This window comes from Gavialis gangeticus, unplaced genomic scaffold (genome assembly GCF_001723915.1).
Source record: "Gavialis gangeticus isolate Ggan-Ray unplaced genomic scaffold, GavGan_comp1, whole genome shotgun sequence".
Lineage (NCBI taxonomy): Eukaryota > Metazoa > Chordata > Crocodylia > Gavialidae > Gavialis > Gavialis gangeticus.
Window position 1 is genome coordinate 44,170,136 of NW_017729026.1, and position 15,985 is coordinate 44,186,120.

At 40.4% G+C, this 15,985-nt stretch overlaps 1 protein-coding gene across 1 annotated transcript in view; it reads right to left on the reverse strand.

Moving 5' to 3' along the window:
- Positions 1-342: 342 nt before the first annotated feature.
- Positions 343-15,985, reverse strand: part of UFL1 (UFM1 specific ligase 1) — a 47,164-nt gene continuing 31,521 nt past the window's right edge. The window contains exons 12-19 of the mRNA XM_019520192.1: positions 14,778-14,900; positions 12,829-12,949; positions 11,359-11,522; positions 9,092-9,222; positions 8,842-8,922; positions 6,853-6,938; positions 3,349-3,529; positions 343-2,567 (exon numbers count right to left, since the gene is read on the reverse strand). Coding sequence (XP_019375737.1) covers positions 2,355-2,567; positions 3,349-3,529; positions 6,853-6,938; positions 8,842-8,922; positions 9,092-9,222; positions 11,359-11,522; positions 12,829-12,949; positions 14,778-14,900 — 1,100 coding nt within the window. The 3' untranslated portion in view covers positions 343-2,354. The remainder of the gene's footprint in view (positions 2,568-3,348; positions 3,530-6,852; positions 6,939-8,841; positions 8,923-9,091; positions 9,223-11,358; positions 11,523-12,828; positions 12,950-14,777; positions 14,901-15,985) is intronic.

Here is a 15,985-nt window from a genome sequence, read left to right on the forward strand (position 1 = left end):
TTTTACTATTTCTGGACCTAGAATACTAGTGAACAATTAATTCCCAAATGAAATTTCCTTGAAGTTATCATAGCAAGAGAACATCACTGGATCTGGATTGTTCCCTTCTTATTAATTTGAAAGGATGTCTCTTTTATCATTTCCATTTTAAGGCCTGCAACATAACACATTCAATGCATTATGCAGGAAGACTTATAATAAGTTCATAATTTTTCTGTATTAGGCAAAATTATAGAGGCACTCAAAATGACTTATAAAACAAATTGAATGAAATATCAGCAATTGTAATCTAAGCAACACATATAAAGACCATCGATCACTACTTAAGTCGATAGCAGAACATACATTTTAAATATTTCATTATTTAACTTTATTAAAATAATTGTAAATTTGCACACAGAATGTCAGATTAGATATTATTTACAAAAGCTATCAATGCCAAATAAAAGTGTTTACATTTAATATATGAAAATTAAAATTATTTTGAATGACAAATGTTTCTTACATGCAAACAATATTGCTTTACCAAAGTTAAAGCAGTCAGAATATTTTCCCCCTTTTGCTCCTTACTGTCCTTTTTCATCAAGAAACATGGAGTATGCTTACCAAAATTAGGATGCTACTACCTTTGTCTCTGAGCTTGGAGAGAAGAGAATGAACCTCCTCTCTTTCATGATTGGTACAAGACCAATACTTAGCAGTACTGCAGTTTAGTACTGCCATATAAATAGTTCTATTTTTTTAAATTTCATTTTGAAAACATACATAAATGGGTGAGACAAAAGGCAGTATTTTGGTTGCAAGTTTGATGTGAAGTGGTTTTTCATTTGTTGGAACAACATTTTAGGGGACATTTTAATTTAACTTTACCCAATACAAACTCTACTGGAGATACAGGTTTTGCAAGTAACACTGGCTGTTTAATACCCCATAGGTACTGAACAATAGACTGTAGTCAATGGGGTCTTGACAAGAATAGAAGAGTTATTTTCACTGGACAGGAATTCTCTCTTATCTTTTTATTCAGACTTGATTTTATGCAATATCTAGAATACTGAAAGCACACATAACTGCATACTGCAATGGCAGCATAAGCTGATGCAAACTTAACATACCTAAAACTGTACTTTTGAAAACAGTTTCCTCTTTGAAACAAAGTAAAAATAAACACAAACAACACAAAAACTTTATCATTAATCAGTATTTGCAGAATTCAAATTTGCATACTTTTCCAATTTATTTTCTCCTTCCCTCTATCCAAAGCAAGTTGTTTAAGTAAAACAAGGGGTGGAAATACAGTAAAATAACATCAAATACTTCTCAGAACAGGATAGCCCCAGACAAAAAAAACCATATGTAGCAGAGATTCAAACCAACATTTTACTTTCTTTTAGGAAATGTGCACCAAGATGAACAAAATCCCACCTCCAAATCTTTTAAAATAAGAAGGTCTCCTTATGTGATATTGAACCTTTAAGAAACTGCTTTAAGAGTCATAAATGAGGTTAAGCCTATCTACTAAATGAATGAGCAGGCTATGTTAGCCACTGCTGTCTGTGTCACCATCCTCAGGCCCACCCTCAATGCCAAATAAAGAATTACATATAATTTTTACTTCATCAGTTTTCTAAGCGTTCCTTAATAAAGGAATGATTAAAAAATAACAATAGTGTAGTGGAATTCATTAGGAATGAAACAATGGGTACAGATATAGGATTGTTTCATTCCTAATTGGATTGGACTCACCCACTATTTTTCCTCTTTTGGGAAGCCAGGCCTGCAAACTTCATTATTAACCCTCCCACTGCCCAGAATAAAGCCAAATATTCCTAAAAACATATCAAAGATATAAAAAATGAGCCTTCATTTTTATACTGTTGTTTTAAAATTATGGTTTAGACAAAAATATTTGTGAATCCAGACAAACCTATGAATTGCTGTAATTACTATTCCATTAAGAAGAAGAAAGAACAAACAGAGTCAGAAAAGCAGATGCTGAACCTATGGACAGACACAGAAGAATGTGCGATCAAAGAATAACTGTGCCTGAAGCACCACATAAAAAGGTGCCATCTTAAAACTTTACCTTTGTAGCTACCATTGCTCTTGCAGTGTAATATAAACACAATGAATGCTCGAGTATTGTTTCATTTTTAAATAATTTATTCAGTTAATCAAATCCATGATGAGCATCCACCTGTTGTGCTTTATACTGCATTCACCAGTACCATTAAAGTTTACCAAATCTAAGCCTACAATCCCATCCTCTACTACTACAACAAAATGAACATTATCCCTTCAAGAAAAAAAAATATTCTGACTGTTTTGTGGACTGAGATGAATTTATTAGATCTTTACTCCTCTGTTACAGAAGGTTTTCTGGGCCTGAGGACAAGATCTTTGACGGAGGCTGTCACTTCTTGGAGCTCTTTTCGAATATTTTCTGCACCTTCTTCCTCCTCTAGATTATCCATTGGGTCATCATCTCCTTGCCCAATCTTTTTATTCTGATTGATCAACTGTTTCACCACTAATCCTTGGTATCTGACTAGAAGAGAATGCTGATCCTGAAGAAAAGAATGAAATGGTTATGGTTATGAAAAAACAGTACAGCTGAATTAAAAATAAAACATGTTGCATAAAGAAATGGCCATTAGGAAACATTTTTCCATGAAGACATTTTACAACCTAATATTCTTGTACAAGTATTTTGTGCATCACAAATAAAAGATACAGAATAATAAAAATGCATCTGCACTGCAAATACAGTATGCTTTTCTACCGGAGGAGGAAATGCCATTCACGGACCAACTACTATTTCAGCAGATTAGGATGTTGATTTTGATAAATTTCGTGGTGCAACATTTCCTTAAAACTGACTTGGAAGAATTCTGGATGTATCCTTACTCCATTTGAGAGACAGAAAGGTCAGAGAATGAAGCCCAACCCTTGCAATGTGAATCCAATTAAATTCCAGATGCCTGTAACATCTGGTGAACACTTATCTTGCTATTCAATGGAACCATTCTGTCAGTGATTCAGAGAAAGGACAATGTTTTAACCACTGTCATCTAGACACTTCCTGCCTCTGAATCATCGTCATGGATCACTATAATTTACAGCTGTCACTTTGCTACAGAGTTAGTGACAGCAAACAGACAGATCAAAAGTTTTATACTATATACAGACAGTAATAGTAACAAAAGCAAAATCAGTTAATCTCATCCACCAGAATTATTCAGTGTTGGGCAGTCACAAGCTTTTCATGTCTTCTAGTAGAAAAAAAAGGTACCATGCTTTTATTAAAAAAGAAAGACATTACTGGATGAAAATTCATTACTGGAATACCTCTGGGATCTTAGTACTTAGGAAAGCAATGATCTGTGGCACACATCTTCCTGGGGCATGAACCATGCAGTGGGTTGAAAACTGAAACAACAGGACTGATGTAAGATGCAGAACGAGAGCTGGGTCTTCTGTGACTTTTAGTTGTTCAATCAAAGCCTGTCTATGCTGGAACAGAACCTGCCTAGAGAAACAAAATATGTACTGTAAAAATGTTCTTTATCAAGCTAAAAATCTAAAAATGTGCTTATAGAATAATATTCATTTTTCCTTCTTGGACTGATTCCTGACACTGGTGTGGGACATGGGTGTCAAATATATGGCCCACAGGTCAACAGAAATAACATGGTCTGCTGCAGAATCAGAGGCCCTGTGACCCTGGTGGACATAATCATTGGCAGCAGAAGGGTGAGCAAGGGCTGTACTGCCTTGCTCTCCCTGTAATCATCTGTTTCACCACTGCTTGTTCTACCCCTGCCCCCTCCCCCATTCCCACTTCCAAAACTGCCCTGATCCCTACCACTGTCTCCACTAGAGCTGCTGCCCTGTGCTGGGTCCTACCTGTGAAGGAGCCCCACAGTCTAGGTCTAGCTTGGATCACAGGGTGAGCCTGATATCCCGATTTAGGATTTTCAGCAGGGCTCAGTATTGGTATAACTGACAGCTTGTGAAAATCCCACCCCAAAATTTAAAAATAACCTTTCAGTGCATCAAGTGATGTAAAGAAATTGATTCCAAAACCAAAAATATTGTTTCATGTTTACTTCCCTCCCTATATTGCAGGTTAAAGATATAAGCCTGGGTTGTATTCTGGCTACCGGCTATCTAAAATTTAGTAGCTGTTTGCCCAAAAATGTGTCCTGTCTCAGGAAAGCAATTCTGTACCACTTGGGATGGTGGGGGAGGAGGAATGACACAGATCTCCCACTGTCTCTTTGGGTAGCTGTATACACTTCTGTTATATTCTCTGACTCATGGAGAAATCATTTACATAACACAAGATGCATAAAGCATCACAAGAAGGGCTCAGAACCCAGGACTTTCCTCAGACTTAGACAAAACTGGTTCCTGAAAACTGCGTCTTAAGTCAAAACGTTGCAACTCAGAACTAATTTTCCCATAGGAAACAATGTTATAAATGGGGGATTGGTTCCTGAACCAAGGTCCAATACCTGATTTTCACCAAAAATAACCCAGAATTTTTTACTCAATCAATTATAGATGAGTAATATAGCTACATTAATGTATTTATATTGTAAATAGCAATTGTATTGATTTGGAAGAACTTCTTTGAGGTGACTCTGCTGGACTTTTTGAAGGGCTCTTGGCTGGAGGCTTCTCAGGAGTCTTGGCTGCAGGTTTTTCTGGAGTCTTGGCTGCTTTCTTAAAGAAAATGTCCAAGGAAGTTTGGACAGATAGTCTCCAGGGAGATGGACGATGCAGCGAACTCGTTCGCTGGTGTGGCGTCAGATCAAGCATCGTAAAATCAAAACTGACATCAGAAAGTTGAAACAGAGTGTCAATTCATAACCGTTGTAAGTGTAAAATGTTATAATTCGAAACGTTGTAAGTCAAGGACTGCCTGTAGTCACTTCAAAGGGCCACAGACTCAGACTCCTTCATGCTTACTGTGCGCTCGTAGTGCCTGCCACTCTAAGGGCTTTGTCAGGCAGCCAGCAGGTGCCTGATTGTGGTGGCCATTTTAAAATACAGGCCAGCTATATAACCACAGCAGTTTGCTGCTGGCAGCCTCGGCTGAACTGCTGTATGATACATCTGGCAGGTAAGAGCAGGAGGATCTTGGTTCTGGGCATGACCTAAAACTGCACCCTGAAAGGGAAGGAAGGCCTGGTGGGACTGCCAGTGGCACAGCAGTCCCACTCAAAACCAGGACCACTCACCTCCCTGGTGAAACGTGCGTTAGGGCACCTCAATAATCCCTAGCCCCCACAACACTGTGGGTGTAAGGGGGTCAGGCATGGCTATGGCCACCTGAGCCCAGGGGGTGTAAGACCCCAGGTGGGGCCAGGCATGGCTATGGCCACCTGAGCCCAGGGGGTGTAAGACCCCAGGTGGGGCCAGGCATGGCTATGGCCACCTGAGCCCAGGGGGTGTAAGACCCCAGGTGGGGCCAGGCACATCTCTGTGGTCACCTGAGCCCCCACAGGGGATTAAGACCCCGGAGGCCCCAGGGAGGGGATAGATGTGTAGCCCCAGAGAGGGGGCGGTAGTGAGGGCCCTGATGAGGTTTGAGTAGGGCTGAGGGACAGCCTGAAGGGCAGCACATGGGCCAACCCCTTGAGGAACAAGTTGCTGGATATGAGCGCCCCAGTGAAGGGCTACAGTGGAGTTAGTCCTCTGTGTGGTGAACTGGCTGGCCACTAACCAGGTGAGGGTTGCAGGAGAGGCCCAGGCTGAACTTTCACCATAATATCACAAGCAGGAGAGGCCCAGGCTGAACTTTCAGGGTGCATGTCACCACCTGAGGCGTGATCCAGATAAAGCCCCAAGGCCTATGGGAACCGCTCCAGGAGGGAGCACTGCAGAACAAGTTGTCAATGCGAGAAAGAGACTCTGTGAGAGGGGGTGCAGCGTGGGAAGCACTAATGACAAGAGGGCGGATGAATGTGAGTATGAAAGAGGCCTGACAAAGGAATAAGTTAGCTTGGCTTTAGGCCGGGAGCATAGTGTCTTTCTGGATGCCATCTGCTAGGCATAAGCCACTGTGTAGGGAAGGTTTGGAGCAGTGGATAGCGCCCCCTGGCATCAGAAGTTATGGGAACAGCAAAGTCATGGCAGGCAAGACTGGGCAGACTGACCCACAGAGGTGGGCAGGCCGACTCGAGACTCGGCCCTGAGCATGCCCCATCACACTTACTTTCCTTCCGTTCAGTCTACTAGTTTCAACAGAATGGAAATGCTCTTAGCAATGTCTTTCCTGGAGCTGGGTGGTTAAGGTGCTTTCCCAGTAAATGGGCAATGTAAAGTCTGACTGACTAGGGGTGGGTCCAGATATCATTTCCTGGGCAAGTGTGTCCTAGCTGCATGCATGAATTCAGCTTCAAATACCCACTCAGCATCTAAGGAATCAAAGATGATGGAACTGGATCAAAGTCAAGCAAAATTAGATGCTGTGGATGCCATTTAACTTGTTTCTGAACACGTGCAGTAACCCAAATCAAGTTGCCTAGGGACCTGTTCAGGCCGAACTGAAGACACGTAATAAATCTAAGCCTCTTAGTTAGTTCTGTGACTGATAGGATACATTAGTGACTTAGGACTCAGAAAGCCATGTAGTACTACTTCACTGTCGTAGAGGCAGGACAGGATATGGATCAAAGTGGTTGGCAATGAACGCCTGATCTGTCCTTAAAAAGAAAGGCTATAAATCACAACATGCATCTATTTTTACTGAGGTTACCAAGCTAATGATTTTAAATTTGTACAGAAAGAAAGTGCCACCTTTCCCATACTGAACAATTCAATGAAAATAACTTTTAATGTTACCTTTCTTTCTTTTTGTCCCCCCTTTTCACCATAATATCACAAGCAACTGCTGCAGAGTCAAGGCACAAAAGGAAATCTTCTAAACTCTATAAAAGTACAAAAATTATATCCAGATATAGTGGGTTAAAAAACCCCAGTTAATAACTATACAATTTTTTTTAATAACCAGTGGCATTCAGGTCCTAAAAAGTAAAGTAAGAATAAGCAATGGTGACAAGGGAAAAGTAGTATTCCGTTCAAAATTAAACTGTATTAAACCTTTAACAGCTCATATATTTAAACCTTAAAGGGAACATATTTACATGTGCTTTTATGCATGCCTAAACTTTTTGTGCATTTGCCTAATGTGCATTAAGGTGATTTATAGGCATGTGTCTACACCTGCACGCACTAAGGCACATTAATGCAGTGTGCAAATCGACTCGGGACAAAAGTTAGTCCCAAGTCAGTTGATATACACAGCACTACACAATCTACATGTACATAAGCATTTTAGCTATTCGTGCCTAAATATGACACCTGGCTTTGCAAGTATCAAATTTAGGTACGAATAGTCTAAAATTGCCGTTGGCTAATGTGCCTTAAGTCGGCAAATGTAGATGTGCCCAAAGAGTAACAATTTTAACCTGAATGCAATTTGTAATTAATATTACTGACGTGGCAAGAAGGGAGATCATATTATCTACTTTTACTAAGGAAAATATGATTATAAGCCTTTTTGGAAATCAAGCAATAATAATTTTTTCATTTTGTTTTGCAGCTGCTGTAGTCAACTTTTCCCCCACATTATGCTTTTTGCTAGCTAAACATATAAATAAGTTTGATTCCTTCATGTAGAGGATGCAGGAATTAAAGGCCAGACTCTATTTTGCCTTAAAGGTACCTAAGCGCAATCCTATTTCACCCTTCCTGTATCCCTGAAAAAATATTAACTGCCTACTTTTGTAACAACAGCATGGAGCAAGAGGAGAACTTAGGGCCCTGTTAAACATTATACTGCATCCTGCTCAAATGTTGACTGGTGTTAGCGCTAGCTTCAGTTTCAAAGCAGTCACATGTTCAGACTAGCAAGGGCCTGGAGAACTGAAAGGTAAGAAACCACGCTACCTCCTCCCCACCCCTGTGCAATTCCTGGCTTCTTCTCTGCCCCCCAGGGCTTCTTCCCTGCCACCCCACTTACTTGTGGCTGCCCCCACTGTTCCATGGGAGCAGGCAGGGAAGCATTAACAACTGGTGCCTCCTAAGACTGGGGAGGGACCATGGTGGTGAGCGGGGATGGCCCACTGCTGCTGCTGGCAGTGGGGGGAAGAGTGGCAGCCAATCTTGGGGTGGGGAGGGCATGTGCCCCCCGTACCTCTCCTATGCATCACCTATACAGGGAAGGTTAACTGGTCAGCCTGGCTACTGCCACCACAGCTTCTGGGCTGCTACTCTTATCCAGGGAGGGAAGGTGGGAGAGAAGGGAGCACGGATCTGGGGTACTGAGCAGGGTGTTTACACTAAGGTGTAGCCTAGAGTTACAAGTGTAACAAGCTGGGTAACACAAATGAGCTAATCCTGCCCTGGGGTGGCATAACTTTGAACGACATAACAAGCACATAAAACCAGTTTCCAGGTGTTAAGAGCTCCAGCAGCCACCCAAAATTACTGTGTAGCAAGGCCCTGAGGCATTTAGCAAGTGGAGCAGGATCTGGCCCAGCTGTTTAATTGAAGGTTAAGAAATGGCATTTTAAATCTCTTCTAAATGTAAGGGATACATTGGATCCAATGTGTAAACAGAGCTACGCAAGTAACAACTTCTACTGTGAACTTACTACTTAGTCTTTGAATGTTGAGGGTATGAAGCTTTACTTATTTTTATTGATTTAAAAGGATCTGGCTTGTAAATTTTTGCATACAATCTTCATAACAGCAGCAGTTACCTATCATATTCCTCAGCCTGGCTGAGTGTTGGCAGAAATATATATATATATTTTTGGAACAACTTACCTTGCCGTTCAAAGAAGCATGTAGTTTTGTTAAAGCACCTTTGGATTCTTCAGGTAATTTACCTATAATCTTTTTCCTGACCTATTGTGGCAGGAAAAAATATCATTTTTAAGACAAATTTTTAAGTGTATATTATTCAGTACTTCATAACTGAAATAACCTTTCACAAATAATGGTGAAAAGGTTACTAATTCATCCATAGATTTAAGGGGAAACTGCCATGATAGGAAAGAAAATGGCATATACATACTTCACTTGTAATAGCAGTGTGATCATCTGTTGCCATCATTAATTCAGCTGCTAGAAAGTTGAAAATAAGATTTGTAATGTCCGTGCAAACAGTCTTCAGCAGGTGTTTGGCAAGGTTAGTTTGAGTCTCATCTGTAAAATACAATTTTTGTAATTAAAAGCAGAGTTGGAATAACTCGTTGCATTGTCCAAGCCACCTACATCAGTGGTTTACCAACAGTGGACCACTGGCAGTCTAGAGACTGCTATCTGAACACGATATAATCTTTCCTGTTTCCAAAATGTGTCTAACATGTTCAGAGCAAACAGAAGCCTGAAGTTATGTAAGGTAGCTGAGAGGACAGCTGCTCTTCTAAAGGAACAACTATATAAGGAGGGAAGCTTGTGAACCTAACTTAGTGAACCAAAGAGCTACGAGCCCCCAACACTGAGAAATATCTAGAAGAGGAGAAACTGGCCAGGGGTGGTTGTGGGGGGCGAGACGGGAAGCTTGCACTTGGCACCTCCCTTTCATTTCTGGTTCGCTCAAAGTTTGAAACCAACTGTCTGACAGGGGCAGCAGCATTTCTAGTCAGGCAGGACTGAAGGAGTCAACTGACATCATGGGTCACTATAATCTACCTGATCCCTTCTAAACTCTTCATTCCACAGATGTTAATGACAGTCTTCTTTTTTGGGGGAGGAGGGGAGGGGAAGGGGGGCGGACTTGATATTCTACCAATCAACCTAGTCTTTGTTCTGCAATTCTGCTGTCTGTTAGCTGCTCCAGATAATGAAGCTCCTATTTCAGTCCTGCAGATGATTTTTAACTCATTCCAATGAAGTTACATTGTTTTTGCTTCAATCGTAAACTGAATAATACAGCTCTAGGCCCCTAGCACGTTAGTTAAGCTTCTTGTTTAACTGAAAAAAAAGTGTTGTTTCAGATGTGATGATGCACCTCACCATCTCTGAAAAGTTCTAGATCTGCCCATGGAACTGGCAGCCTACATACAGAACCAAATAGCAGAAAGGCAGGTTCAGACAGAAAGAAAACAGCAGCAAAGAAACACGTTCACAGGACAGATAGGAATGGAAGCTAGGGAGAAATGTAATGAACAGCTAGAGAGGACAGTATAATTAACATTTTCTGAAGGCAGGCCACTAGCTATTTTACAGTGTACACAATACTTAAAACACTTGTCTGATCCTGTATTTCTACATGTAAGAAACAGCATTAGTTGCCATAATGACGGTGATTATGAATGCAAGGAAGGACCATCCCAATTAACATGTACTGTAAAATATGATGGGTTTGAGAAGTCTTGTTTTACTGTGCATTTTCTAGTGATTTGTCTATCCTTTTTTTAAGCCAATGTATAAGTAGCTGGGGACACAAGCCCTGCAGGCTGCTCTAGTAAGGGCTGCATCAGTAGGGGCCAAGGGCCCCATGGCCATGCACCATGTGCATGCACTGCACAGCCCTATGCTCCCTCCTTTGCTGCACCATGCACTTGGGTGCACTGCTTCACCCTCAGATCCCTGGGAAGCCAGCTCCCCTGCTACACTGTACCTCTCAGGTGCCCCAGACCACGGGCTCCCCACAGCCAGAGGCACAGCCATCTACCTCTATACCTAGGGCAGCCATGTGATGGCAAGAGCAGTGCCAGCTGCCGCACTACTGATTGCAGCAGCATGATCAGCCACTCTTACAAGCTGTGGCTATTTTTGCACTCCTCCACAAAAGAGGGTATCAGTTGCTTCCCCCACCACACCCAAATTACACTACAGCTTTCCAGCACTGAGGGATAGGGTAGAGGAGGAAGAGGAAGCCTGGAGACCTCAGATTCTTCTGCAGCCAGACAGGAGCCTGGGGGGACTGCGGTTTAATCCCTCATGTACTACATGGCGCTTATGGGCCACCAGCTGGACAACCCTGTTTTAAGCAATTTAGTGATGAGCATCCAGTGCTTTGCTTGGAAAACTACTCCGTAACTTAACAAATTTCACAATCAGGATGTTTTCCCATGATATTAATCCTGATTTCCTTTTTTTCAGTTTCAATCTAATTTTCCTATTCAGAGCTCTCACACCCATGAAGTAGCATTAGTACTTCTCCCTCCTTGACACGTGCACTCTTAAACATCATTAGATCTAGTAAACTCTGTCTTAGCAAAACTTTTCTCCTTAATAATCTGTCATATCTCCACATTCATTCCAGTATAGACTTGTCTGTTACTTAAGGGTTCATCATTTTTTGATATTTTTAAAAGGAAAAGTTTGCTCTACCTGTAAAATGCTTTGCACCCTTTTCAAATAATCTGATATTATTGTACAAGTTTGAGACCTCTTCCTGCAAGTCCTTGATGGTCCGTTTCCTGCTAGCTCCAGATGAAGAAGTTGAAGATAAGAAAACATCACGTACCACTTCTTTATAGCTCTTTGTTAGGGGCCTCAGAATAGAAAAAAAAGATGATACGTATTAAATAGAGCTTAAAAGATTAAACAGAAGTAGCGATAATCAAGTACATTAAGAAAAAAAACGTCCTCCAGCTGCATTCAAGGAGCCTGACCAACACTTGCTGAGTTGCCTTGGCACCCACTGGCCAGGCAGCAGCTCTAAGCAACTTGGTATGTGCCAGCCAGGCACCACACACTGCGGAGAGGGGCTGGACAGGCACGGAAAGACCCTGCATGGGTGAGCCAGGAATCCTGCATGCTGCCTGGCTGCAGTGACAAGGGACCCAGCACTCAGCAAATGAACTAATGCATGTCGAGGCTCTAAGCAGAAGTAGGGAGGGATCCAGTGCACAGTAGCACTCACCAGGTTCTGGACAGATCTTAATAGAAACTGAGTTGAGTGTAAATTGAATTCAAAGTAATGTTGAATTTATGATTTACTGTTACTGTTACAGTTTTTTGTCAGTATTATAAAAACAATACCAAATTAAAATTTTGCCTTATGTGGAATCTAGTTATTGGGGGGTTGTTTTGAATTCAAGGCTGTCCCAGAACCGAGTAAATACATCTTTACTTTTAAACATGACTTTACTTCTTCAGTTTTACAAGGCTTGTTCCTAAATCCAAACAACATGTACACTGAAGTGTCCCAGTAATGGTGTCCTAAATAGTTTCAAAGGGTTGATGAACACATATCAGATCAGGGACTGGCAGGAGAAAGTTACAACAGGTTTCAAGTGGTGTAAACATTTCACAACAAAGAAAACAGTTGCTGACAGATGATGCAATACAATTAACTGCCAGGAATAAACAGCATTTTTCACACCATTTTTGTCAGCACATCTTTCTGTGGAGAGACACAACCTTATATAGAGGAAGTCAGAGTTAGGATTATGACTTTTGACAGGAAAATCTTTTGGCTGCTTACAGACATGAAAACAAACAAACAAGAAATCAGCACTTTATTTTCAGCTCAGCACGCCCCCACACTAAGTGCAGCGCATGGCCAGAAGAGGCATCATGTTAGTTTGACTTGGCTCACTGAACATCTGTATACATTGGGCACTTCAGCAGGGCGTTTTGAAGACTGGATCAGCTCTTAGATACAAGCACCAAAAATCCCCATTGAAGCATCAGATCTATACAGATGCTGGGGAGCTTGGTCAAACAAACACACTTCCTTTTCTGGTAAAGCATTTTTTTTCATGTCTGTTAGCGCCTTTTTTTCTAGGCAACCAAGCAAACCAGAAGATTTATTTAAAATGAGTGATGAAATATCTAATGAATGAGTACACTTACCTTATTAAATGTTCAGCAAGTTCTATAATAAGTTCTTCAGGACAGTCTTGAATATGGTTCCTTAAAACATCCTGAATCTCTTCCTGTGACATGAAAAGCATTTCCAGATGCTTATTCCTACCTGTAATGGCCATGAGAAATGCTTTAATAAAAGAACACGTAGCTTAATTTAGTTGAAGCTGTCCTGTGGCACAGGACATGTGGACATCTCGTAGTTCTAACCCCAAATGAAAACATCAAAAAATGACTCTTGCCATGGTGATATGGAAAAATAAATTAGCGATATTTCTCTTCACATGATCTGAAAACTGCTACTGTACAGTTCATAAATTATCTATACAACAAACATCAGCTTTACATTTTTCTCCCATCTGTCACTTGGTGCAGTCTCTCTTGAATCTGGTACAGAACACTAACTTGGAAACAATCAACTGCATTTACACACCTTTCAGAGAGAGAGAGAGAGAGAGAGAGAGAGAGAGAGAGAGAGAGAGAGAGAGAGAGACACTGAATTGTACACAGCCTGTTTTGTTAATGGAAACCATAATGTATTTTGTACAGTTCACTAAATTACACCACTCATTTTGTGTTATCCTGAAGTAAAGGATAAAGCCAGAGTATCATGAATTTCAGTTTAGAATGTAACATAAGGGAGGTGATGAGGGTTATAGTAGTTTAATCACACAGATGTGCACAAATGCATCTGGCTGGGTTTCTGTTTTATTTATAAACTAACAGTTGTTTCAGACACTACAGAAGGGTGCTTTTAGGATGGATTAAATTAATAACAGGACTGTGTCTTGGGAACAAGAGCAGGAAAGAAAATCTGTGCATTAAGCAGAACATAAAGAGAGATACAGACCTGTCTGTAAATGGGAGATCAACTGGGAAAGTTGATCATTAAAATACAAAACTATGCAAACAGAAATAGGCCTTTGCCTATTTCTGTTTGCATAGTTTTGTATTTTAATGATACTCTGTAATACTCTGTAATGCCCTGAAAGGGATAATATAGTTAAAATTACTTTACACTGGGTTTTCAATTAAGTCTGGTTGATTAACAGAAGCCATGCCCAGCAAATAAGTGATTTGGTGATGAAGTCTATCAAACAGCACTTTCCAAATGCTATTCAACTCAATACGTGTTACAACATATCAATACTACCAGTGAAGGATTATACTGTGCTTAAAAATTTGACAGCATTTCACCTAGTGGATGAGTAGTCTGAAGAATAATCTCATTTTATGCAGGCTCCACAAATCTATTGAAAGAGCTTTTACTTATTGTTGGGCATTGAACAGAGCCTTTCAAGTTATCAGGATGAACCACACAGCTTCTGGTAGCTATTTTAATTCATAGCCCCATATATGACAGTTATCATTAAAAAGCTAGGATTTACAAGCAAATTTCTTTCTTTATTTAGCAAAGGAAGTAACTGTTGCTATTGTACTTGGTTTTCAGTTGCACCCGCTGTAGGTCACCGAATCAATATTATCATGTATGACTCTTTTTCTGGAGGGAAAACAATCAAAGAATTATTACCAGTTATTACTAGGGGCAGATAATTTAAGCCAGTTACATTTTGGAACCAGATGAAAATTGCTACATTTATCTAACTTATTTAGCAGATATTGAAAAGAACAAGCACAATATCCATCCCAAAATTAAAGATACTTATTTTGTATATCAAGTTGATTGTAGCAAAAACTGATCTAACTCCTACTTTGAATTTTTACAATAGCTTATAATGTTCGCGTCATGTTACAATACTTATCTGACTTAAATTGAGACTTTTTTCATTTATATAATTTAACCTGAGCAACATGCTAGTACTGCTTGACATTTTGCCTGATTTTCAAAGAGCTAATGAGAAGAAATATAGAAAGACATGCAAAAGCAGGAGGTACACATGCCAGGAAGAATAGATAACTATTCAAACATTACAAACTTGTGCTACTTGCTTGTGATTCCTCATCACTGTCAGCATCTTTTCTTCCTTTCTTTTTAGTCTTCTTAATCTTGATCTCTCTGGCATTTCCACCACCACCTCCTCTTACGCTTCCACTGCCCTCTAGTGGAAAATTATTTGTTTAGTACACAGTGAAGGATTATCATTCAAAAGTGATGTGCTCACAGGCGAGGTAATGAATCTGAACTATGTATTAAAGTCAATAGCAAAATAATTTTACCATCTCTCTAAAAACCTGCAATACATTTTCTAGATTTATGACTGTTTGGTTTTAAACACAGCTCATGTTTTTATAAAGTTAATTTTATTTCATTAGTGACATGGCAATTTAAAATTAAGCTTTGAACTAGAAGGGTTTTTTTTTTCCTGTTCTATTAATTATTAGACAGACACAGTAGTTAAACAGCATTAATAAAAACAACTTTTCCCAGTACGGAACAAAAACAGATACCTTTGCCCAATATAAATGCAGGTATCCTGTTGACTGCAAATAAGTTGTTATTAATGCAGTTCAGAGATGCTGAATAGCTAGGGTGACCTTATGTCCCATTTTAACTGGGACACTCCTAGATTTCAGAGGCTGGTCCCGGCTGGCTGTTGGGATTAAAACTGGTATCCTGGAAACACAAGGGTACAGTCTGGCTGGGAGTCAGAGTAGTACAGAGTGTCTTGCAAGCGGGAAAATAGGCACCATTGCCTGCGTGGCATAAGACCCACCAACTTGTGAAAACGTGGGGGGTGGAGCCAGAAACAGTGACCTGAATGATGTTCCAGATTTCCAGGTTTTCCATATGATCAGCCTATGAATAACTGAGCAGCTCAAGAAGATTATTTTGGCTATATTTCATGTGACTTTGATTCTAGATTTCATAGAAATTAGGGCTGGAAAGGACCTTGGAAGATCATCGAGTCCAGCCCCCATCTATTACTATTTCGTATGACATGGAAATAATCCTGTATTGTAAGCAATTATTCCAACTGTTCTTGTAAGTGTGCACTCAACGAGTTTAAACCTGTTAATTCCTGCTTGGTAGAGGTGCAGTGACACATTGGTCCGATACCAAATCAGCACAGATATAAAAGAAATTGGCTGCATTGGAAATAGGCCTGATGTGGCCGATAAATGCCCGTGCGCGTGCACAGCTGCAGCGCACCATGGAGGCAGGGAGAAGCACAGACTGACAGCT